Genomic DNA, 23686 nt, shown 5'->3' on the forward strand with positions numbered 1-23686 from the left:
GGTTCTAGCTTGGAGACTCTCAAGAGATTGCAGCCAAGATTTCAGCCAGGGCTGCCATCATCTGAAGTCTCAGTGGGGGCCGGAAGACCACTTGGAAGGTGGCTCACTCACACATCTGATGGTGGGAGGCCTTAGTTCCTCGCCTCGTGGACATTTCCCTAGGGCTGCTTTAGTGTCCTCACACTAACTTGTCCCCAGAGTAAGTGATTCAAGAGAGACAGCAAGGACGAAGCCACAATACCTTTTTATGATCTAGTCTCAGAAGTCACACACTGTCACTTCCACTATATTCTGTTTATTACAAGCGAGTCACTAAGTCCAGCCCACTTTCAAGGGGAAAGAAATTGGCCTCCACCTGTTGAAGGGGGGAGGACTGTTAAAGAATTTTGGGCATATTTTATTTTATATTTTTTAAGGTTTTTTAAAAAATTTATTTAAAAATTTCTTTTTGGCTGTGTTGGGTCTTCGTTGCTGTGCAGGCTTTCTCTAGTTGCAGTGAGCGGGGGCTACTCTTTATTGCGGTGTGCTGGCTTCTCATTATGGTGGCTTCTCTTGTTGTGGAGCACGGGCTCTAGGCACGTGGGCTTCAGTAGTTGTGGCGTGACGGCTCAGTAGTTATGACTTGTGGGCTCTAGAGCGCAGGCTCAGTAGTTGTGACACACAGGCTTAGTTGTTCCGCAGCATGTGAGATCTTCCTGGACCAGGGCTCTAACCCGTGTCCCCTGCATTGGCAGGCGTATTCTTAACCACTGCGCCACCAGGGAAGTCCCAGGCATATTTTAAATGATCACACTAGGTAAGATATTTTGACAGTGTCATAGCCAATTTTAGCATCCTATTATCAGAAAAGAATTGTGTCAGCTATTGGGTTCAAATGCTTAGAGTTCAAAAGACTAAGAAATTATTGACGGGTGGGATATTGATGTTAGGCTATCTCACATCTGTTTTACTTAGGAAATCTAGTAAGAGTAGAGAAGAAATACAAGATTCTTTCCATGTGACTGTAGGAAGCCTCCCAGAAATGGAACCCCCGGTACCTGAGTTTAGTGGTCATTTTGCTCTCTGCTGATTTTTTTCATTGCAATATTGCTAGAAGGAAAAAACTGATACGACACTCCTCAAAAAAAAAAACCCAAAAGTAAAAAACCCAGATATGTCTTTTGTAGTCAGTCACAATATTAAAAAGGGCAATAGGTGTTAGAAGTCCATCCCACTGTGAATGAGCGATTCTTTGTAGTAGGATGGTCTCTGCAGGATTAAAAAAAAAAAAATCTTTATTGGAGTATAATTGCTTCACAATACTGTGTTAGTTTCTGTTGCATAACAAAGAGAATCAGCCATATGTATACACATGTCCCCATATCCCCTCCCTCTTAGCCTCCCTCCCATCCTCCCTATCCCACCCCTCTAGGTTATCGCAAAGCACCAAGCAGATCTCTGTGCTATGCTGCTGCTTCCCACCAGCCAACTATTTTACATTTGGTGGTGTATATATGTCCATGCTACTCTCACTTTGCCCCAACTTTGCCCTCACACCCTATCCATGTCCTCAAGTCCATTTTCTATGTCTACCTCTATTTCTGTCCTGCAACTAGGTTCATTAGTACCTTTTTTTTTTTTTTAGATTCCATATATATGCATTAGCATACGGTATTTGTTTTTCTCTTTCTGACTTAACTTCACTCTGTATGACACACTCTAGGTCCATCCACCTCACTACAAATAACTCAGTTTTTTTTTTACGGCTGAGTAATATTCCACTGTATATATGTGCCACATCTTCTTTATCCATTCATCTGTTGGTGGACCGTTAGGTTGGTTCCATGTCCTGGCTATTGTAAATAGAGCTGCAATGAACATTGTGGTACATGTCTCTTCTTCAATTATCGTTTTCTCAGGGTATATGCCCAGTAGTGGGATTGCTGGGTCATATGGTAGTTCCAGTTTTAGTTTTTTAAGGAACTTCCATACTGTTCTCCTTGGTGGTTGTATCAATTTACATTCCCACCAATAGTGCAGGAGGGTTCCCTTTTCACCACACCCTTTCCAGCATTTATTGTTTCTAGAGTTTTTTTTTTTTTTCCCTAGATTTTTTGATGATGGCCATTCTGACTGGTGTGAGGTGATACCTCATTGTAGTTTTGATTTGCATTTCTCATAATTAGTGATGTTGAGCATCTTTTCATGTGTCTCTTGGACATCTGTACGTCTTCCTTGGTGAAATGTCTATTTAGGTCTTCCGCCCATTTTTAAACTGGATTGTTTGTTTTTTGATATTGAGCTGTTTGTATATTTTGGAGATTAATCCTTTGTCTGTTGTTTCATTTGCAAATATTTTCTCCCATTCTGAGGGTTGTCTTTTTGTCTTGTTTATGGTTTCCTTTGCTGTGCAAAGCTTTTAAGTTTAAGACCCATTTGTTTATTTTTGGTTTTATTTCCCGAACTCTAGGAGGTGGGTCAAAAAAGATCTTGCTGTGGTTTATGTCAAAGAGTGTTTTTCCTATGTTTTCCTCTAAGAGTTTTATAGTGTCTGGTCTTATATTAAGTCTTTAATCCATTTGTAGTTTATTTTTGTGTATGGTGTTAGGTAGTGTTCTAATTTCATTCGTTCACATGTAGCTGTCCGGTTTTCCCAGCACCACTTATTGAAGAGGCCGTCTTTTCTCCATTCTATGTTCTTGCCTCCTTTATTGTAAATTAGGTGCCCATGTGTGTGTGGGTTTATCTCTGGGCATTCTATCTTGTACCATTGATCTATATTTCTGTTTTTGTGCCAGTACCATACTGTCTTGATTACTGTAGCTCTGTGGTATAGTTTGAAGTCAGGGAGCCTTATTCCTCCAGCTCCATTTTTCTTTCTCAAGATTGCTTTGGCTAGTATAGTCATTTTCCATACGTGTTTGTGTTTCCATATGAATTGTAAAATTTTTTGTTCTAATTCTGTGAAGAATGCCATTGGTAGTTTGATAGGGATTGCATTGAATCTGTAGATTGCTTTGGCTAGTATAGTCATTTTCACAATATTGATTCTTCCAATGCAAGAACATGGTATATTTCTCCATCTCTTTCTGTCATCTTTGATTTCTTTCATCAGTATTTTATAGTTTTCTGAGTACAAGTCTTTCACCTCCTTAGGCAGGTTTATTCCTAGGTATTTTATTCTTTTTGTTGCAGTGGTAAATGGGAGTGTTTCCTTAATTTCTCTTTCTGATTTTTCATTGTTGGTGTATAGGAATGCCAGAGATTTCTGTGTGTTAATTTTGTATCCTGCAACCTTACCAAATTCATTGATTAGTTCTAGTAGTTTTCTGGTGGCATCTTTAGGATTCTCTATGTATAGTATCATGTCATCAGCAAACAGTGACAGTTTTATTTCTTTTCCAATTTGTATTCCTTTTATTTCTTTTTCTTCGATTGCTATGGCTAGGACTTCCAAAACTATGTTGAATAAGAATGGCGAGAGTGGACATCCTTGTCTTGTTCCTGATCTTAGTGGAAATGCTTTCAGTTTTTCACCATTGAGTATGATGCTTGCTGTGGGTTTGTCATATGTGTCTTTTATTATGTTGAGGTAGGTTCCCTCTTTGCCCATTTTCTGGAGAGTTTTTATCATAAATGGGTGTTGAATTTTGTCAAAAGCTTTTTCTGCATCTATTGAGATGATTATATGGTTTTTATTCCTTAATTTGTTAATGTGGTGTATCACATTGATTAATTTGCGTATATTGAAGAATCCTTGCATCCCTGGGATAAATCCCACTTGTTCATAGTGTATGATCCTTTTAATGTGTTGTTGGATTCTGTTTTCTAGTATTTTCTTCAGGATTTTTGCATCTGTGTTCATCAGTGATATTGGTCTATAATTTTCTTTTTTTGTGATATCTTTTTCTGGTTTTGGTATCAGCATGATGGTGGCTTCGTAGAAGGAATTTGGGAGTGTTTCTCCCTTTGCAGTTTTTTTGGAAGAGTTTGAGAAGGATCTCTACATGTTTGATAGAATTCGCCTGTGAGGCCGTCTGGTCCTGGACTTTTGTTTGTTAGAAGATTTTAAGTTAGTTTCAATTTCATTACTTGTGATAGTTCTCTTTATCTTTTCTAATTCTTCCTGGGTCAGTCTTGGAAAATTGTACCTTTCCAAGAATTTGTCCATTTCTTCATGGTTGTCCTTTTTATTGGCATGTAGTTGTTTGTAGTATTCGCTTATAATCCTTTGTATTTCTGCAGTGTCAGTTGTGATTTCTCCTTTTTCATTTCTAATTTTATTGATTTGCGTCCTCTCCCTTTTCTTTTTGATGAGTCTGGCTAAGGTTTTTCAATTTTGTTTATCTTCTCAAAGAACCAACTCTTAGTTTTATTGATCTTTACTACTGTTTTCTTCATTTCTATTTCATTTATTTCTGCTCTGATCTTTATGATTTCTTTCCTTCTACTGACTTTGGGTTTTCTTTGTTCTTCTTTGTCTAGTTGTTTTAAGTGTAGGGTTAGATTGTTTATTTGAGATTTTTCTTGTTTTTTGAGGTGAGATTGAATTGCTATAAATTTCCCTCTTAGAACTGCTTTTGCTGTGTCCCATAGGTTTTGCGTCGTGGTGTTTTCGTTATCATTTGTTTCTATGTATTTTTTAATTTCTTTGATTTCTTCAGTGATCTCTTGGTTATTTAGTAGTGCACTGTTTAGCCTCCATGTTTTTTTGGTTTTTTATTTTTTGTGGTACGCGGGCCTCTCACTGTTGTGGCCTCTCCCGTTGTGGAGCACAGGCTCCGGACATGCAGGCCCAGCAGCCATGGCTCACGGGCCCAGCCGCTCCATGGCACGTGGGATCTTCCCGGATTGAGGCACGAACCTGTGTCCCCTGCATCGGCAGGTGGACTCTCAACCACTGCGCCACCAGGGAAGCCCGCCTCCATGTATTTTTGTTTTTTACAGTTTTTTTCTTGTAATTGATTTCCAGTCTCATAGCGTTGTGGTCAGAAAAGATGCTTGATATGATTTCAGTTTTCTTAAATTTTCCGAGGCTTGATTTGTGACCCAAGATGTGATTCATCCTGGAGAATGTTCCATGTGCACTTGAGAAGAAAGTATATTCTGCCACTTTTGGGTGGATAAATATCAATTAGATCTGCCTGGTCTGTTGTATCATTTAAAGCTTGTGTTTCCTTATTTATTTTCTGTTTGGATAATCTGTCCATTGGTGTAAGTGGGGTGCTAAAGTCCCCTACTATTACTGTGTTACTTTCGATTTCTTTCATGGTTGTTAGCATTTGCCTTATGTATTGAGGTGCTCCTATGTTGGGTGCATAAACATTTATAATTGTTACATCTTCTTGGATTGATCCTTTGATCATTATGTGGTGTCCCTCCTTATCTCTTGTAACAGTCTTTATTTTAAAGTCTGTTTTATCTGATACAAGTATTGCTACTCCAGCTTTCTTTTGATTTCCATTTGCATGGAATATCTTTTTCCATCCCTTCACTAGGTCTGAAGTGGGTCTCTTGTAGACAGCATATATATGGGTCTTGTTTTTGTATCCATTCAGCCAGTCTGTGTTTTGGTTGGGGCATTTAATCCATTCACATTCAAGGATATTATTGATATGTATGTTCCTATTACCATTTTCTTAATCATTTTGGGTTTGTTTTTGTGGGTCTTTTTCTTCTCTTGTGTTTCCCGCTTAGAGAAGTTTCTTTAGCATTTGTTGTAAAGCTGGTTTGGTGGTGCTGAATTCTTTTAGCTTTTGCTTTTCTGAAAAGCTTTTGACTTCTCCATCAAATCTGAATGAGATCCTTGCTGGTTAGAGTTATCTTGGTTGTAGGTGTTTTTCTCTTTCATCACTTTAAGTATATCCTGCCCCTCCCTTTTGGCCTGAAGAGTTCCCGCTGAAAAATCAGCTGATAACCTTATGGGGATTCCTTTGTATGTTATTTTTTGTTTTCCCTTGCTGCTTTTAATATTTTTTCTTTGAATTTAATTTTTGTTAGTTTGATTAATATGTGTCTTGGTGTGTTCTTCCTAGGATTTGTCCTGTATGGGACTCTCTGTGCTTCCTGGACTTGGGTGACTATTTCCTTTCCCATGTTAGGGAACTTTTCAACTATAATCTCTTCAAATATTTTCTCAGACCCGTTCTCTTTCTCTTCTTCTTTTGGGACCCCTATAATTCGAATGTTGGTGCTTTTAGTGTTGTCCCAGAGGTCTCTGAGATTGTCTTCAATTCTTTTCATTCTTTTTTCTTTATTCTGCTCCTCGGAAGTTATTTCTACCATTTTGTCTTCCAGCTCACTTATTCGTTCTTCTGCCTCAGTTATCTGTTACTGATTCCTTTTAGTGTATTTTTCATTTCATTTATTGTGTTGTTCATCTCTGTTTGTTCTTCTAGATCTTTGTTAAACATTTCTTGTATTTTCTCAATCTGTGCCGCCATTCTGTTTCCGAGATTCTGGATCATCTTTGCTATCATTACTCTGAATTCTTTTTCAGGTAGATTGCCTATTTCCTCTTCATTTATTTGGTCCTGTACGTTTTTACCTTGCTTCTTCATCTGTGATATATTTTTTTGCTCTCTCTCTCTCTCCCTCCCTCTCTCCTTTTTTTTTTTTTTTTTTTTTTTGAGTGGGATTATGTTCCTGTCTTACTGGTTGTTTGGCCTGAGGCTTCCAACACTGGGGTTTGTAGGCTATTGGGTAGAGCTGGGTTTTGTTGCTGATGTGAGAGACTCCGTGAGGCCTCACTCTGATGAATATTCCCTGGGGTTTGAGTTTCTCTGTTAGTATAGTGGTTCAGACTTGGAACTCCACCACAGGAGCTTCACCCTGACTCTGGGCTCGTGAACCAAGATGCCGCAAGCTGCCTGGGGTGGCAAAAAAAAACCCAATAATATAGTAAAAAATAAAATTAGCCTAGGAAATTAACAGATATTTGAGGAAGAATATGAAAATAAAATATAGATGAGTCAACAACCAGAAGGTGCATCAGTATCACAATAGTAAAAAAAAAAAAAAAAAAAAGGAGGAAGGAAATGAAAAAGTTGGGGGGGAGGGGAGAAAGGCCTTAGCTGTGGAGAGTGGGGCCCAAGCAAGGGCAAGGTTTGGGCAGTGGGTGGGGCCAGTGCTCAGGACCCACAGTGCTGGAAAAGGCCTTGGGGACTGTGGGGGCTGCGGCTTAGGCTCAAGGAGCAGAGGTTGGTCTCAGAGGGCCGGGAACCTCACCTGGGAGCCCAGCAGGCTTCCTGGGCTTGAGTGGGCGGGGAAACGCCCTCCCCTCCTCCTGGAGGGCCCCTCCCGCCTGCCTCTCCTGATCTCCCTGCCCGCAGGGGCACCGATCCTGTCTGGCCTCCACTTCTCCTGCCGTCAGTCTCCCTATGTCCTACCGGTTCACTTTGGGGTTCCTCCTGTCTCCTTGGGTGTCAGAGTTCACCACCAGCGGCCAGCAGGTGCCCTAGTTGTGGGGAGACGCTAACTCTGCGTCTTCCCACACTGCCATCTTGACTCCACCTCCTCTGCAGGATTTTTAAACCAACGTAATTCCTTGACCAGGCAGTCAGTTGAGAATCCTTGTAAACTATAGGGAGAGAGGAATTGAATGTAAGCAAGAGTGGACACGGGGCTCTAAGGTGTGCAGCAGAGAGACTTGGAGAATAATATACTGTGTGATAGATTGTGGGAAATTATGGCTGTTAACAGATGAGCCTCTTATCTCAGAAGAGGTACTCTTCTGAGGTATTGGACCATAGAGGTGAAATAACTGGGAAATAAGGGTAAACTGAAGAAATCCGAGCTAAGGCCTAGGCTCCATGTGCTAATCAGCAGTTCTCTCTTTAGTAAGGGTATACAGCTCCGTTTTGGGGGAATGATCCTGATATGAGCTGGGTTTAGTGCTCTTAGGGTGAAGTGAAAGGAGTTAGAGAAACCTACATCCCAATAGTCTACCTGAAAGGAAAGTTTGGTGATAATTGTTTGGGACAGGCTGATATAGGTGACTATTAAGAGCTTGATTATAGATTAGCTAAGGAAGGAATCTCATGGAGTGGCTTGTCCCAAAATCCAAGACTGTTTGTTTCCTCATTAAAATTGTACTTGGGGGCTTAAGCCTACTTTTCACTCTTACTATGTAGAGATCTTTTTATGCAACTTGGCCAATGCCCAGGGATTTTGAGTAGTTTAACTCCTCATGAAGGGAATAGTTTATAATGAAATGATATCCTAGTTCCAACAGGTCAGAAGTGTTGCTGCATCTGTGTTGCAGAAGTGTTGCTGTATCCGTATTGCAGAAGTATTGCTGCATCCGTGTTGCATAATGGGGTGCTGTTATTTAGTGATGCCAGTTCTTTGTTGCTCAGGACTGTTGCAGGAGATCTAGCATCCTTTGCCCCCACTGAGTAAGTGCCATTAGAACTCCTGGGCGTTGTTTCTGAACACCCATTTGGGAAAGGGACAGGACTGCCTTGGTTGACAACCATTGTTATGGTAGATCTTGTTTCCTTTGGAGTGACCATGAGGCATGCGGGATCTTAGTTCCCTGACCAGGAATTGAACCCATGCTCCCTGCAGTGGAAGCCTGGAGTCCTGACCACTGGACTACCAGGGAATTCCCCTTTGGAGGGATTTTTTTTTTTTTTTTTGCCCTATAGACCTACCAAATCCCATAAGTTAAAATCTTTAAAGGCAGATATCAAAGCTCAGAATGATTGGGGGTGGGGAGTTGCAAGCCAACCAGAGGGAGGAGTGTCTGTCTTTTGTGTAGAGGTAGAAGAAAAATGGATTAAACTTCCTTAGATAGAAACTGATACTGTATCAAAGTATTCTTTGCAAGATGTGAAAGAAAAACTCAATATTAGTTTCAGTGTTGCCTCAGTATTAACTTACCACTGTGGCTTAAAGGATCAGCAATTCTGTGTTAATTTCTTAAAGAATTAATAACTTTACAAAGCCACTGTCATGGACTGAATCCAGTAGATGTGAGGATTCTCTTTAATGGGGCCTGGAAGACTTTCAGTGTGGGACCAGAGAATTAATATTTGTGGTTGGGCAGGCCATACGGTTTCTTGTAGCACAAAAACAGCCCTAGGTAAATACATAAGCTAATAGATGTGGCTGTGTTCCAATGAAACTTTATTTTGGGACACTGAAATTTTATTTAATTAGTTAATTAATTTAAACATTTCTGAGAGAGAGTTTATTTTATTTTATTTTTTTTTAATTTTGTTTTTGGCCATGCTGTGTGGCACACGGGATCTTAGTTCCCCGACCAGGGATCAAACCCATGCCCCCTGCATTGGGAGTGCAGAGTCTTAACCACTGGCCCACCCAGGGAAGTCCTTGAAATTTTAATTTCAATTACTTTTCGTGTCATAAAATGATCTTTTTTCCAACTATTTAAAAATGCCAAAACCATTCCTAGCTCCCGTTGGGTTTGACTTGAGGGCCGTAGGGGGCCAGTCCCTTTTCTACGAAGAGTTCCATGCTTCACTGAACCATTAGTTTTTAGTAAACGCCTTTCAAAATGGGAGTATTGCTTTTGCCTTTGTCATTTTCTTTCTTGCTTTATTCTTTCTTATTTGTGCCCTACCTTTCCTAGTGCTTACTCACAAAATTTTACTTCAGAAGCGTATTTTATATAGATATATTCTGCACTATTTACAAGTGTGAACTTTCTTGCTAATATTCTGTGCTTTCAAAATTTTTATTTATACCTTATTGATTCCTTGATAAATTTTCCTTAAAACCAAAATGCACTCCTTTCAAAAACTTGGTAGTATTTGCAATTTGATAGATGGTGATAAGCATTCGAGTCCTATCTTTTAAGTAGTTTTTTGAGTCATTTACCCTGAAATTCTTGAAATGAATATGGCAAAGGAGAAAGAAAGAGAACTAAAATATGGGTGTCATATCTATTTCTTAGACCCTTTATGTATCTTGACATTTAGTTTTATTTAATCCTTTAAAACTTTCCCAAAGCCCTGAAGGCTTTCTCTATTGGTGAAGCTGGCATTTTAAATTCGAGCCTGTCTTAATTCTGAAACCCGGGTTCTTTTCTAACTTAAAGGCGGTGAAAGCAGTTAAAATGTGAGGATCTGGGGATAGATTTCTAAGGTTCCTTAAGGCTCTGAAACAAACTTCAGAGCAGTGCTGTTTAATAGAACTTTGTGTGATAGTGTGAATGCCCAAAAAGGTGACCCCCTAGCTACGTGTGACTACTTATTGAACACTTGAAAACGTAGCTAGTGCCAGGACCAAGGAACTGAGTTTTAAATGTTATTTAAGTATAAACAGCTAGATACGGCTAATGGCTGCTCTCTTTTACAGGGTGGCTTTGGAGTCACATTAGACCTAGAGCACTACTTACACGTCATCTATAAAACGAAAGAGGACTTTCTCAGAGTTTTTTGATGATGAAGTGAGGTGCCAGTGAAAGAGCATATTTTCAGCTGGCATAATTCCAGTCTGTGGGATAAGTGCACTGGGTTTTGTAGCTGATATCAGGATACTCAAATTACTTGTACTGCAAAGCAGAGTAGGTTACCTAATGCTTAGGAGTAGGAAATAGGAAGATTTGAGATAATATAAGGATAAAGACCAGCTCAGCAAATGTTTGCCATAAGCTAAAGGACAGTCTTTAGTTAAAGTTTTACCTCTTCCTTAGATGTAAACCCAGACGCCTATAACACAGATGATCCATGCTTAGTACTGCCCAGTTAACTAATTAATTACAACAACTGCTGGATACATACTGTATAACACAGTTTATATACTGCATTCATAATTAATTTATTGTGTCTGGGTGAATCTCTCAGCATAGAATGCTCAAAGAATTGTGAGGATTTTCTCAGGCAGCAAGGTGCTTCTTAAAGGAAATAAACAGTTTTTTTCTGTATTTGGGGATAAGGGTCAATGATAATTTTACAGATGAAAAGCAAGCAGAAGATGCGTAGGGTAAGAATTTAGAAAAGAAAATTAGGTGAATGGATGGATGTGGGAAAAGAAAATACATACTGCATATTTTGTAAATAGTATCTCTGCGTTTTAATATTGGGGGAATTTTATGTGTTGGTAAAATGTTTCACATATTTACTTGTTGAATTTGAGTGTCAGCCTTGCTTTCTTAATCAATGTTAATTTTGGCTGCACAATCTCTTTAGCAGACTTGCCATGGGAACGGTAGTCAACTGTCTGAAACTCCTAATTAGAGTGGAATTTGAAGGGTAATAGATGTTCTACAGCATGGGTAGGTGAACTATATGGCCTGTAGGGCAAACCTGACCAAAGGCTGTTTTTGTAAAGTTTTACTGGAACACAGCACGCATTGTCATTTAGATAATGCCTATGGCTGCTTTTTTTTTTTTTTTAATTTTATTTATTTTTGGCTGCGTTGGGTCTTCGTTGCTGCGCGCGGGCTTTCTCTAGTTGTGGCAAGCGGGAGCTACTGTTTGTTGCGGTGCGCGGGCTTCTCACTGCGGTGGCTTCTCTTGTTGCGGAGCACGGGCTCTAGGCACGCAGGCTTCAGTAGTTGCGGCTCACGGGCTCTAGAGCGCAGGCTCAGTAGTTGTGGCGCACGGGCTTAGTTGCTCCACGGCATGTGGGATCTTCCTGGACCAGGGCTCGAACCCGTGTCCCCTGCATTGGCAGGTGGATTCTTAACCACTGCGCCACCAGGAAAGCCCCCTATGGCTACTTTTGAACCACAGCTGCAGGGTTGAATAGTTGTAACATGGGCAATATGACCTGCAGAGCCCCGAATCTGTGTGTATTTGACTCTAAGTTTGCTGACCCCTGGTTCATGGCCTTGCTGCTCACACTGGTCCCTCCCTGGAGCAGCAGCAGTGGCACGTGTGAGGGCTGCTTAGACACGCAAAACTCCGGGCTGCACCAGACTTAGAAATTAGGTATCTGCCTTTTAACAGTTTTCCACGTGATTCATAGGCACAGTAGTTTGAAAAGAACCCAAGGACAGGATAGGGAATATATTCCATCTAGAGGCTTCTGGTTAGACAGTGACTGCCGACTTTTTAAATTTTGTTTTATTTTATTTTTAAGATATGAACACAGCAAGCCATTGAAACAGGAAGAAGCAACTGCTACAGATCTAACTGCAAAGTCACCCCTTGCTGCTTCCTCAAGTCTCTCATCAGTAGTTGGACCGATTGTTGAAATGAATATGGGCGAAGCTGAGTCAAGAAATTCAAACTTTTCAACTGTAGGAGCAGGTTCAGAAGACTGGGTGAACGCCATTGAGTTTGTTCCTGGGCAGCCCTACTGTGGCCGTAGTGAGTATTTTGAAGAATAAAAACAGGTCAGAGGGATAGGGAGTAGTTCATCAATTAGCTGAGTTTTCACAAGCTTCCTGCTTCCAATCTTCATATTTAGTCTAATCTTAATACTCTTAAATTAGGTTACCTAAGACTTAACAGATGGAGTGAAAGAAACTTTTTGAATCCCAATAGTAATGAATTTAGAATGTTTTGAAAAACTGAAGCCTCTTGACCTCCCTTTTTTTTTCTTTTTAAACATTTTTCATTTTTGGCTGCATTGGGTCTTCATTGCTGCGCACGGGGGGCTACTGTTCATTGTGGTGTGTGGGCTTCTCATTGTGGTGGCTTGTCTTGTTGCGGAGCACGGGCTCTAACGCACAGGCTCAGTAGTTGTGGCACACACACTTAGTTGCTCCGCAGCATGTGGGATCTTCCCGGACTAGGGATTGAACCTGTGTCCCCTGCATTGGCAGGCGGATTTCTTAACCACAGTGCCACCGGGGAAGTCCCAAGCATCTCTCCTTTAATCAGTACAGTTGCACAAGAAATACGTAAAAAGGTTTTTAAAAAAAATTTTCAAACAAGGCTAATCTTGGAAATGTCAGTATCAGAAGAAATTCATTTTTTCAAGAGTAAGGGAATTAGTTCAATAGACTGCTTTGGAGTTTAACTGAAGTTCTTTTCATTTTTTTTTTTCTTTTCAGTTAGTTTCTCAGTTACCTTATTTATAGTTCATGTATCTGCCTTATCCGTTTTGGACCTTTACCACACTCTTAAACGTTTTCAGCTGCCCCTTCCTCCACTGAAGCACCCCTGCAGGGCTCAGTGACCAAGGAAGAATCAGAGAAGGAGCAAACTGCAGTGGAAACAAAGAAGCAGCTCTGCCCCTATGCTGCGGTGGGAGAGTGCCGATATGGGGAGAACTGTGTGTATCTCCACGGAGACTCGTGTGATATGTGTGGGCTGCAGGTCCTCCACCCAATGGATGCTGCCCAAAGATCACAACATATAAAAGTAAGTCTTAAGGAAGATATTCTGTTAATAGGTGTGAGAACTATATTTTCCCTTTCACAACATTGTCAGTTCATTTCAAAGAAACGTTTGGTGAATTGAATGGTGATTATCATTAAGTTGGGGGTGTTCTCCTTCCTAGGCTTCTTGACTGCTTTATCAAGAAAATTGTGCTTTAGAACCTCAGACTTTTTTGGGCTTTTTTTCCTTTTTATTTCTTCTTTTTTAAAATAACAGCTTCTCTATTCACATTCCATACAATTTACTCTTCTAAAATGCACATTTCATTGGTTTTTAGTATATTCGCAGAGTTGTGCAACCACTATTCTCTAATTTTAGGACATTTTCATTATGCCAGAAAAGAAGCCTCTGGCTCATTAGCTCCACTGCTCTCCGTTCTTCCCTCCCTCCAGCTCCTGGCAACAACTGTTTTACTTTCTGTCTCTATGGATTTCCCTGTTCTGGACATTTCGTATATGTGGCCTTTTGTGACTGGCTAAAAGATTAGCAAGATGTTCTCAGGATTCATTTGTGTTAGAGTGTGTATCAGTACTTCCTTCCTTTTCATGGCTGAGTAATAATCCTCCGTATGGCTGTACAGCACTTTGTTTTTCCATTTGGGTTGTTTCACCTTTCAGCTATTATAAATAATGCCATGAACATTCGTGTGTAAATTTTGGTGGACATATGTCTTGATTACCTTGGAATAGAGTTGCTGGGTCACATGGTAACTATGCTTCATATTTTGAGCGACTGCCAAGCTTTCTCCACAGTGACTGCACTGTTTTACATTCTCATCAGCGATGGATGAAGGTTTCAAACTATGGTTTCCTAAGCCCATTTGCTGCATGAATTTCTTTTTGTTGGGAAGACCCTGTATTAAAAACCTTATATTTATTGGAGCAGATTTTGCTTCTAATCATAATCATCTCTTAATAAACTCACTTTGGCTGTGGGTGGTGGTGAAGCAGTGGAGTGTGGTTTGACCTCTGCCTTCTCAGCGTATTGGCTGTGTGATGTAGCAGTTTGAACCCCTGTATATATTCGGGAGAGCAGTGCCTACTTCAGGGGATTGTTTTTAAAAAAAAAAAAAAAAGTTTAGCCTAAGTGTCCATCAACAGACGAATGGATAAAGAAGATGTGGCACATATATACAATGGAATATTACTCAGCCGTAAAAAGAAACGAAATTGAGTTATCTGTAGTGAGGTGGATGGACCTAGAGTGTGTCATACAGAGTGAAGTAAGTCAGAAAGAGAAAAACAAATACCGTATGTGAACACATGTGTATGGAATGTAAAAAAAAAAAAGTCATGAAGAACCTAGGGGCAGGACAGGAATAAAGACACAGACCTACTAGAGAATCGACTTGAGGACACAGGGAGGGGCAAGGGGAAGCTGGGATGAAGTGAGAGAGTGGCATGGACATATATATGCTACCAAATATAAAATAGATAGCTAGTGGGAAGCAGCCGCATAGCACAGGGATATCAGCTCGGTGCTTTGTGACCACCTAGAGGGGTGGGATAGGGAGGGTGGGAGGGAGACGCAAAAGGGAGGGGATATGGCGATATATGTATACGTAGAACTGATTCACTTTGTTGTACAGCAGAAACCAGCATTTATGTAAAGCAATTATACTCCAATAAAGATGTTTAAAAAAAAGGTTTAGGAAAAGGATAAAAATATATACTAAAATAACTGGTTATATGGGACTATGGGTGACTTTTCTATTGCTTTTTTGTATTTCCTATAATTAGCATGTTTCTTAGAGATTAAAATATGTGTAATATAATGTTATGTAAATTATACCTCATTTAAAATAAAAAGTATGTGATATCCACACAGAAACTTGCACATGAGTGTTCATAGCACTATTCATAACAGCCCCAAAGCAGAAACAACCAAAATGTCCATCATCTGAAAATGGGAAAACAAACTGTGGTCTCTCCATACGATGGAATATTACTCAGCAAGAAAAAGAAAATGAAATAATCATATATTGTGCCACCATAGATACCTTGAAAATGTGCGAAGTGAACAAAGGCAGTCACAGAGGGCCGTGTATTTATACGAAATGTCCTGAATAAGCGTATCCACAGATGTGTCGTTGCCTAGGGCTACAGGTGTTGAGTCGGGGGAAGTAAGTGACTGCTGTGGGTTTGGAGTTTCCCTTTGGGGTAATGAAAATGTCCTAGTATTGATTGTGGTGATGGTTGTATAGCTCAGTGCATATACCAAAAACCATTTCATTGTACACTTTGAATGAATGCATTATATGGGATGTAAGTTATATCTCAATAAAGCTGTTTTATTTTGAATGTGAATTATATGCCTGGCACATAATTGTCACCTAATAAAGGTTAGTTTCCTTCACCCTTATTTTCTGATAGGTTATAAATTACAGCCTTAATCCTAATTACATTTTCCATCTAGAAACCTGTAAAATCAACAAACTTAGTGTGAAAAACTATAGTGTGAATAACAGCAGGGGTTGAGTTGCAGAATAGAGAAAATTAGGTAATTTTTTAGTTCCTGAAGTTGAGTCCTCAGAGTTTGACTTTATAGTATCGTGAAGTCCCCAGATGTCGGTGCACCTGTACTCACTGGTGAACAAAGCTGTTTTCAGTGTCATATTGGGAACATTATCTTTTCACCTGACTGTTCGATTCTCTGCACAGGAGTCTTTAGCTGTCAAGTTGTTGTGATTCCATGACTTGATTGCACCTCTCTCCACTTCTTCTAGTCTTGCATCGAGGCCCATGAGAAGGACATGGAGCTCTCGTTTGCCGTGCAGCGCAGCAAGGACATGGTGTGTGGGATCTGCATGGAGGTGGTCTATGAAAAAGCCAACCCCAGCGAGCGCCGCTTCGGGATCCTCTCCAACTGCAACCACACCTACTGTCTCAAGTGTATTCGCAAGTGGAGGAGTGCTAAGCAATTTGAGAGCAAGATCATAAAGTGAGGCTCCTCCCCAGTCTTCGTTTGTGCTTTTCTATTTTGGGGAAGAATTTAGTATCTTGTGCCAACTTTCAACCAGATGGACCGCATTTAAATGCATGCATTTTATCTTGAAACTGGGGGTTCTTCTAATTGGGATTTCTTCTTTGTATTTCAGCTAGCTTCTAGATTAGTTGATATATCTACTTTTATTTGAATGAGGAAACCATATGTATCAGTTAGTAGAATCTTCGTGCTTTTTTCTGAGGAGATTGTGTTTAATGGATTAGCCAGTTTAGGTTCAGAGAACAAACTTATCTAGCTCTGAATGTATGTTTCCTGACATTTTACATTTTCCACTTTCCTATTCCATCCATTAAGCTAGCCAATAATCCACCATCCTTTAAAGATTGTTCTCATAACTGAACAAAAACTACATAATCTAAACAGAGCAAAGTTACAAGAAATAAATTTATTTAAACGAAAGAAAAAGGAGTCTGTGTGAAATGTCTTCTTTTTTTTTTTTAACCTAAGTTATTATTTTTTTTAATGAACTGGCTAGCCGTTGAGTTGAATTTATAAAGGAGTTTGTCTTACCTCAAAATAAACGGTCAGTTGTGTGACCAGTGTGTGGAACCCTTTCAGGAAAAGCCCATTTGCCTTTCAGTTAAGTCTTTAAACCTGGAGGTGACACACCAGGGTGTGTCCTTGAAGGAGAGTGGGCCTGTGAAGGGGAATTTGCATTGCAGCCTGTTCATTGTTTCCCAGGTCCTGCCCAGAATGCCGCATCACATCTAACTTTGTCATTCCAAGTGAGTACTGGGTGGAGGAGAAAGAAGAGAAGCAGAAACTCATTCAGAAATACAAGGAGGCAATGAGGTATGAGCACTGCAGCCTTTTCTCAACCTAAGATCCCAACGTCGCTTGGGTTCACTTTGAAAAGAACAGTGCTGCATTATATACTCCTACCTCCTTCCTACCCTTTCTTTTACTTCCCAGTACAGTTTATTTTGTCACCGCTGATAACACTTAACCTGTTCTGTATCTTGCTATAACACAGTCCTTGGGGTGCACGCCAGAGGGCTGCGTTACGATGAAGTCTGCACTGCTGAGAGAGCTAAAGCCCCAGGAATGGGGTCTGCCTTGTCCTGATTCCATGTTACAGTTGTCCTATGTTCCTGTGTGTGGGCTTTCTCGAAGGTTTTCTCTCTGCTGGATCTGCGGTACTAGGGCTGTTAAACAGTAGACTTGACCATTTTCCGTTTCTGGTCAGTGTTTCATGCAATAGCACACACGTGTTTAAGAACACACCTTGGGAAGGGATGTAAACAGACGTACCAGTTCTATCCCTCCCTGTTTAAAGAAACCCTGGATGATAGTCAAATACAGACCTGAAATCCACTGTGAATAAGGGTTGCGATATTTTCCTTTCCAGCAACAAGGCGTGCAGGTATTTTGATGAAGGACGCGGGAGCTGTCCATTTGGAGGGAACTGTTTTTACAAGCATGCGTACCCTGATGGCCGTAGAGAGGAGCCACAGAGACAGAAAGTGGGAACATCAAGCAGATACCGGGTAACTCTCACTGTTTTTTTGAAGGAGGGGAAATACCACACTCTCAGTTGAGTCCCACACAGATTGGGGTAGGGGAAGGAGAAGATTAACACTGGGAACGAGACTAGAGCATTAAAGGAGGAAACCAACTTCGGCAAACTGGGAGGGCTGTGAGAGGAGAAACTAGAATGCTTAAAGCTCTAGACTAAGCTGTTGGCCTCAAGTAACCAGAGGGGAGGAATTGGTAAAGTCGAAACCCTAAATAAGAAGTCTGGTTCGTCATGCCCTCTGGTGTGCTGGACGTTTTGCCTTAGAAACAAGAGAATAGAAGATGCTACTCGGCAGTGCCATCCCTATCACGGCCCTGTTTTTTACAGGCCCAACGAAGGAACCACTTCTGGGAGCTCATTGAGGAAAGAGAGCACGGCAACCCCTTCGACAACGACGACGAAGAGGTTGTCACCTTCGAGCTGGGCGAGATGTTGCTTATGCTTTTGGCTGCAGGTGGGGACGACGACCTGACGGACTCTGAAGACGAGTGGGACTTGTTTCACGATGAGCTGGAAGATTTTTATGACTTGGATCTATAGCAGCTTTGCGGGGCGTGTGAACTGGTCTGCTGAGCCTCAGACGGCAGCCGTGCCCACTCGTGGCGGCAGCGCCCGTGGTTCTCTCCTAGGCAGGCCTCTCGACTCCAGGTGCTGTCGTAATAAGTTTTACCCAGGGCCTGTCTTCTCAATCCCTCACCTTTCCCCAAGGAGTATGTTGTTTTCTCTGTTTCAGAAAGTTACAAAAATAAATCTTAAAGTTAGTTTTTTTTGTAACATGAATTTAACTGTCAGACAGTTAGTGTAGGTTTGTTGCGTCATCTGTTTTCAGCCAGATTCACACAGTTCAAGGGTAGCATTTCTGGATTTGCAGTACTCACTTTTGAGGACCCCAGGTTCAAAAGTAACAGCATTGGCCCTGCTGTGGGGTCCAAGAATTGGGGTGATAGGTGAAGGATCTGAACTGTGGCATGTAGCCTTCTGCTATAGACTTAGGCAGATGCTTGAGGTTTCTGGTGAATTCTGCACATCTATGTTTTTATATCTGTTCCCTGCCCTGTAATCCCCACCCTGTGCACTTGTTCTGTGGTTTTGGTCTCTTGTTTAATTGCACACAAGTACTACTGCTGGGTAACCAGAACCAGGTGCGACTGTGTTGAGATTTTTACTGTGTTTAGCCTGATAGGAAAATTGTGAAAGAACACATATAAAGATATAGTGGAATAAAATAAATGCAGAGTTGGAAGTTGACTCCCAAGGGCTGATAGACTTGGTACGTGTGAGTGTGTAACAAGCTTCTCATCCCTGCATAGATGCAGTGTCTGTAGCCTTAGTGGAAAAACTCAAGTTTAGTGGTTTCAGCCTCGTGTGGCAAATAGATCTTAAAGGACAAAGCAGTACATTGGTAGCTGTTAATAGAGCAGGGCTAGCTCTGTCTCTATAAATAGGGAAATGGGCTTAGCCATAGAAGTTCAAACTATCTGGTTGTCTCATGTATTAACACAAACTGGGTCTCAGTTACACAGTTGTATTTAATGTTTTATGATCTCCTAGACTTTCTAGTCCAGGCACTTTTTGACAAACCTTTGTCCTCATTTGAGGGGTTTTGTTGTCGGGTTTTTCTGTTCGTTTTTGTGGGTATTTGCCTCATTCCATCCCTGAGCTTTGCAGCTAGACAGGTGTGATTCAAAACTATGTTCTAAGGTGTTTCCTGTAGTGGAGTAATTGGTTTGCAGTCGTAAGTCATGCTTTTCCACTAAAAGGGGACGGAGAGGTGGTAATCCACGAGATAAGCTAAAGTTAAATTGTTAGAAGAATTCCTTGATCAGAAATTATAAATTTGCGTTTTGTTGCTCTATTTCCTGAAAATAACTTGGAGATGCCCCTGATTTGTCCATCTACTGCTTTGATTCCTTGGATACCACTCATTCTTTCACGTTAAGCAAAAACAAGTAATTGTTGCAGAGGTCTCTGTATTTTGCAGCTGCCCTTTTGTAAGACGCACTTTTCCCAAATAAAACAATTTTAAAAACCCATAATTTGGCTTTCTGTTTTGTGTAATGAGCCATTTTGAAATGTGCAGATGTCAAAGCATATTTGTTTCTTTCATTGCCTCTTGGATCAGTTCATCAGTTAGTCAAATTTCTGTGGATATAGGTTCATTGAGAAAAGTTGACACCTTTCCTAAAACATCTAGCCTGCTGAGAAATGTTTGAGAGAGAAAGAGATAAAGAGGAAAACCTTACCAGCTGGGATCATCAAATTTCTTTTTAGGATTTTTAAGACTAACGCTTAGGCCTTCTTTATTGGACAGTGGCACTGACAGTTTCTGTTGCCATGTGCTGGTTGAACCTGCTTCAGACCTGCAAATAACGGTGTTTTTGTTCCTAATTCTATTACGTGATTTTTTTTTTTTTTTTCTCTTTGACCGTGCCGCGTCGCTTGTGGGATCTTAGTTCCCTGACCAGGGTATCCAACCCGGGCCCTCAGCAGTGAAAGTGTGGGGTCCTAGCCACTGGACCACCAGGGAATTCCCTATGTAAATTTTTTATTATTAAAATAAAAACCCTTCCACCACTCCAATGGAAGACCTTCAGTAACCTTTTTACAGTGCCTATTTGTAAAATAATTTAGTATCTATAATTAAGAATTAATAGTTGTAATATCTATATTAAGAATTAATGCTATTGAAAACGTCTCCACATCTAGGGTTGTGTGTATTGCAACTTATTGTAGTCATGGTCATAGCTGAAGGTCCACTGAGGAGTCTGTTCCTGTAAGCTCCCTTCTGGTGGATTTTTAGCTGAAGCTGCTCCCTTCCAGAAGTGCCCAAAGTTCACCTTCAGCTGCTGCTGCTGAGGCCTTGCTGGGGACCGCATGTACTCCCAGAGGGGTGCTAGAAAGCCTGAGGCGAGGTGGAAGTGTTGGGGATCTGAGCCGGGCCAGAGACTCAAGCCTCTGGTTTTTTTGGTGTCCAGAAAGTAGGAAGAGGCTCATCAGGAGCTGCGCCGTTGGCGGCATGTCCGAGTCTGGTGGGGAGAATGGTCTAGGCGTGACCCAGGTGGTGATAATGGCTTAGTGCTGGAGTTTAGGGGGGTTGATGTTCGGAGCAGCCTTCTTTGTGTCTCAGAAAAGGCAGTGGAAGCTTATGTATGAGCCTGTCCTTAATGCGTGTTGCTGCCTGGTCACTGCCTACATTGAAAGTGAGCTCTTTCTGTGTGCTTGCCGACTGCACACGGTTGGGGGACCACCGGTGATGAGTGAAACTTCTTTCCCATTTGCACAAAACCACCATCTCAACGTCTTTCCTGCCACCACACAACAATAAGTGATGTTTACATCTGTGACTAACTCCTGTGGACATTCACAGATTATTTTTTTTTAAGATTGGAGGAAAAGTGAAGCCAATACTGCCGAAGATTTGGGGGAGGGAGGGAGGAGGTATGCTGTCGATAAAGGTATTTGTAGTCGTCGTTATTCACGCTCTTCAAATGTCCAAGTCGGCTTTCTGTAGGTGCGCGGTACAGTGGCAAAGCCCATCTAACTTTCGTGAGCTGATGAAATGTGAGCGGAAGTGACAAATATCATTTCCAGATGAAAGTTAAGAGTCAGTCAGCCCATGGTTTTCCTCATTCTCCACTTTCCTGTGGCCACGTGTGATTTCTGAGGAGGTGGCGGTTCCACCGGCCTGGGTCACACTGCAGGGAGAGGTGGGGCGAACGCTCAGCTGACCTCTGAGGGGCATGGGACGCCAGCTGGGGGGTAAAAAGCCTCTGAAATTCTGGATCTTCATGTTGTCACAGCGTAACAACCAGTCCTGTGTTGAAATCATCTGTTTAAAGAAATGAGTTGTCATTTTATACAGAAATCTAAGTAAAAGACTTTCAGTATTTAAAATATTCATTTATGTTTACAGTACTTTTTAGGCACCTCTATTCAAGATAATCCAGTGGAAAGTAAGTTGTAAGGTGATCAAGTAAGTTGTACTGATGAACAAACATAAATAAACTTTATCTTTTAAAATTGATACATCATATACAGACATGATTAGTAGGAAAAGCATTATTACAAACTTTACTTGCTTTTTTGCCTAATCTTTGGTGATAAATACTACTAATGAAAATATGTAATTTTTTTTAGAAGAACGAGATTTTGTACTACAGTTTTTAAACATGTAGGAAGGACTTTAGTTGAATTGCTGCCATGTGACTGACCCAGACCACGTGCTGCATGCCTCCTCCATCCCTCCTCCTGCCAAGGAGATGTTGAAAGCCACCCCGCTGAATCGACAGTTACAAGGTGGAGGGATCCTGAGTCCCCAGGTCACTGGAGAAGAGAACCCCTCCACCCCAAATCAGATTTTGCATGAACAAGAGATTCACTGAGGTTTGCGAGTCTATTTTGTTTTGTTTCTTTGCCGATGTAGCCTAGCATGAAATACCCTGATAACAATAGTTGTAGTCCTTTTCTTAATGGAGTTAGAGATATTTGTGTTATTTATTTGTTTGTTTGTTTGCCACCACACGCGGCATGCAGCATCTTAGTTCCCCAACCAGGGATGGAACCTGTACCCCCTGCAGTGGAAGTGTGGAGTCTTAACCGCTGGACTGCCAGGGAAGTCCCATTGTGTGATTATTTTTGGTAATTATAAATTATGATAACTACTATAAAGGTGTAAAATGAGAGCTTTCAATGGGAGGCCTGGCTCGTCTCTGGCCAGGGAGAGCTCATCTGAGCTGAGACCTGAAAGGGGGGGAAGGGCACAACCCCTCAGACCAAAGACATGTGCTGAAGCCGTGAAGCCGGCAGAGGCAGAACATATGATACCTCATACTGAACCCTACCATCAGTGGCAGTCGATACCCTGCAGGATATGCCCAGTTTACTGTCTTAGCTACAACAGTTTCTTTCCTTTTAGAAAAGAATATCAATGCAAGTGTGTCGGTAACATTTATAGGGATAATATTGGATTGCCCTAATATATCAAGATGATCTTGCTAAGTTTCAGTACTTTAGTAACATGTGACACACCCAACTGGTCCTCTTCTTAGCCTAACCAGAACTTAGCCCTCCCCTGAAGTCACTGCACCCGCAGAATCCTGTCCCACAGGGACCTCAGCTATCACTCTTCTAAAGCCACTTGCACATTATTGGGCTGTCTGTGCCATAGTTTGAAGTCCGTGCCACCTAGCCATGACACTGTCATCATGGAAGAACTTGCACAATACTTTATAAGGCGCTTTGCGAGCTTTCTTTTCTTTTCTTTTTTTTGCGGTACGCGGACCTCTCACTGTTGTGACCTCTCCCGTTGCGGGGCACAGGCTCCGGATGCACAGGCTCAGCGGCCATGGCTCACGGGCCCAGCTGCTCCGCGGCATGTGGGATCTTCCCAGACCGGCGCACGAACCCACGTCCCCTGCATCGGCAGGCGGACTCTCAACCACTGCGCCACCAGGGAAGCCCTCGAGCTTTCTGAACTGATCCTCACAAGCCTGTAAAGTAGTTAAGGCCAGTTTTTGTCTCATTTTGCAAATGAGAACACCAAGGTGCAGGAGTTAACTAGCCCAGTGTCCAGCAGGTAGTGTGTCCGTGGAAGCCTTATAGCTTTGGACTCCACGTCTGGGTCTAAACAGATCTGCTGCCATTTGCTTCCTTTATGGATATAGCTCACTTTTCTGGGTGACTTGAGTAACAGATTTACACTCTTCCTCACCACCATCCCCTCAGTTGGCCTTTGTGACTTGAACATCTGTTCTCTCTTGACACTGTGGAGTCCTAAGCCTCAAGGTTTGGGGGGAGTGATTTTTTTGGTCATTTTTCTAGTTCTGTTTACTTGCATCAGGAGATTCAAATGTAAGAAATTTAGTTTCTTACAGAGGATATGCTTTGT

At 41.4% G+C, this 23686-nt stretch overlaps 1 protein-coding gene across 3 annotated transcripts in view; it reads left to right on the forward strand.

Annotated features, from left to right (window-relative positions):
• The window catches only part of MKRN1 (makorin ring finger protein 1), a 28818-nt gene extending 8983 nt beyond the window's left edge, over positions 1 to 19835 (forward strand). For all 3 annotated transcript variants that reach the window (XM_030854000.2, XM_030854001.2, XM_030854002.3), the window contains 6 exons: positions 12031 to 12260; positions 13033 to 13259; positions 16003 to 16217; positions 16965 to 17075; positions 17632 to 17770; positions 18127 to 19835. In XM_030854000.2, coding sequence (XP_030709860.1) covers positions 12031 to 12260; positions 13033 to 13259; positions 16003 to 16217; positions 16965 to 17075; positions 17632 to 17770; positions 18127 to 18339 — 1135 coding nt within the window. In that variant the 3' untranslated portion in view covers positions 18340 to 19835. The remainder of the gene's footprint in view (positions 1 to 12030; positions 12261 to 13032; positions 13260 to 16002; positions 16218 to 16964; positions 17076 to 17631; positions 17771 to 18126) is intronic.
• Positions 19836 to 23686: the final 3851 nt, after the last annotated feature.

Source organism: Globicephala melas, chromosome 9 (genome assembly GCF_963455315.2).
Source record: "Globicephala melas chromosome 9, mGloMel1.2, whole genome shotgun sequence".
Lineage (NCBI taxonomy): Eukaryota > Metazoa > Chordata > Mammalia > Artiodactyla > Delphinidae > Globicephala > Globicephala melas.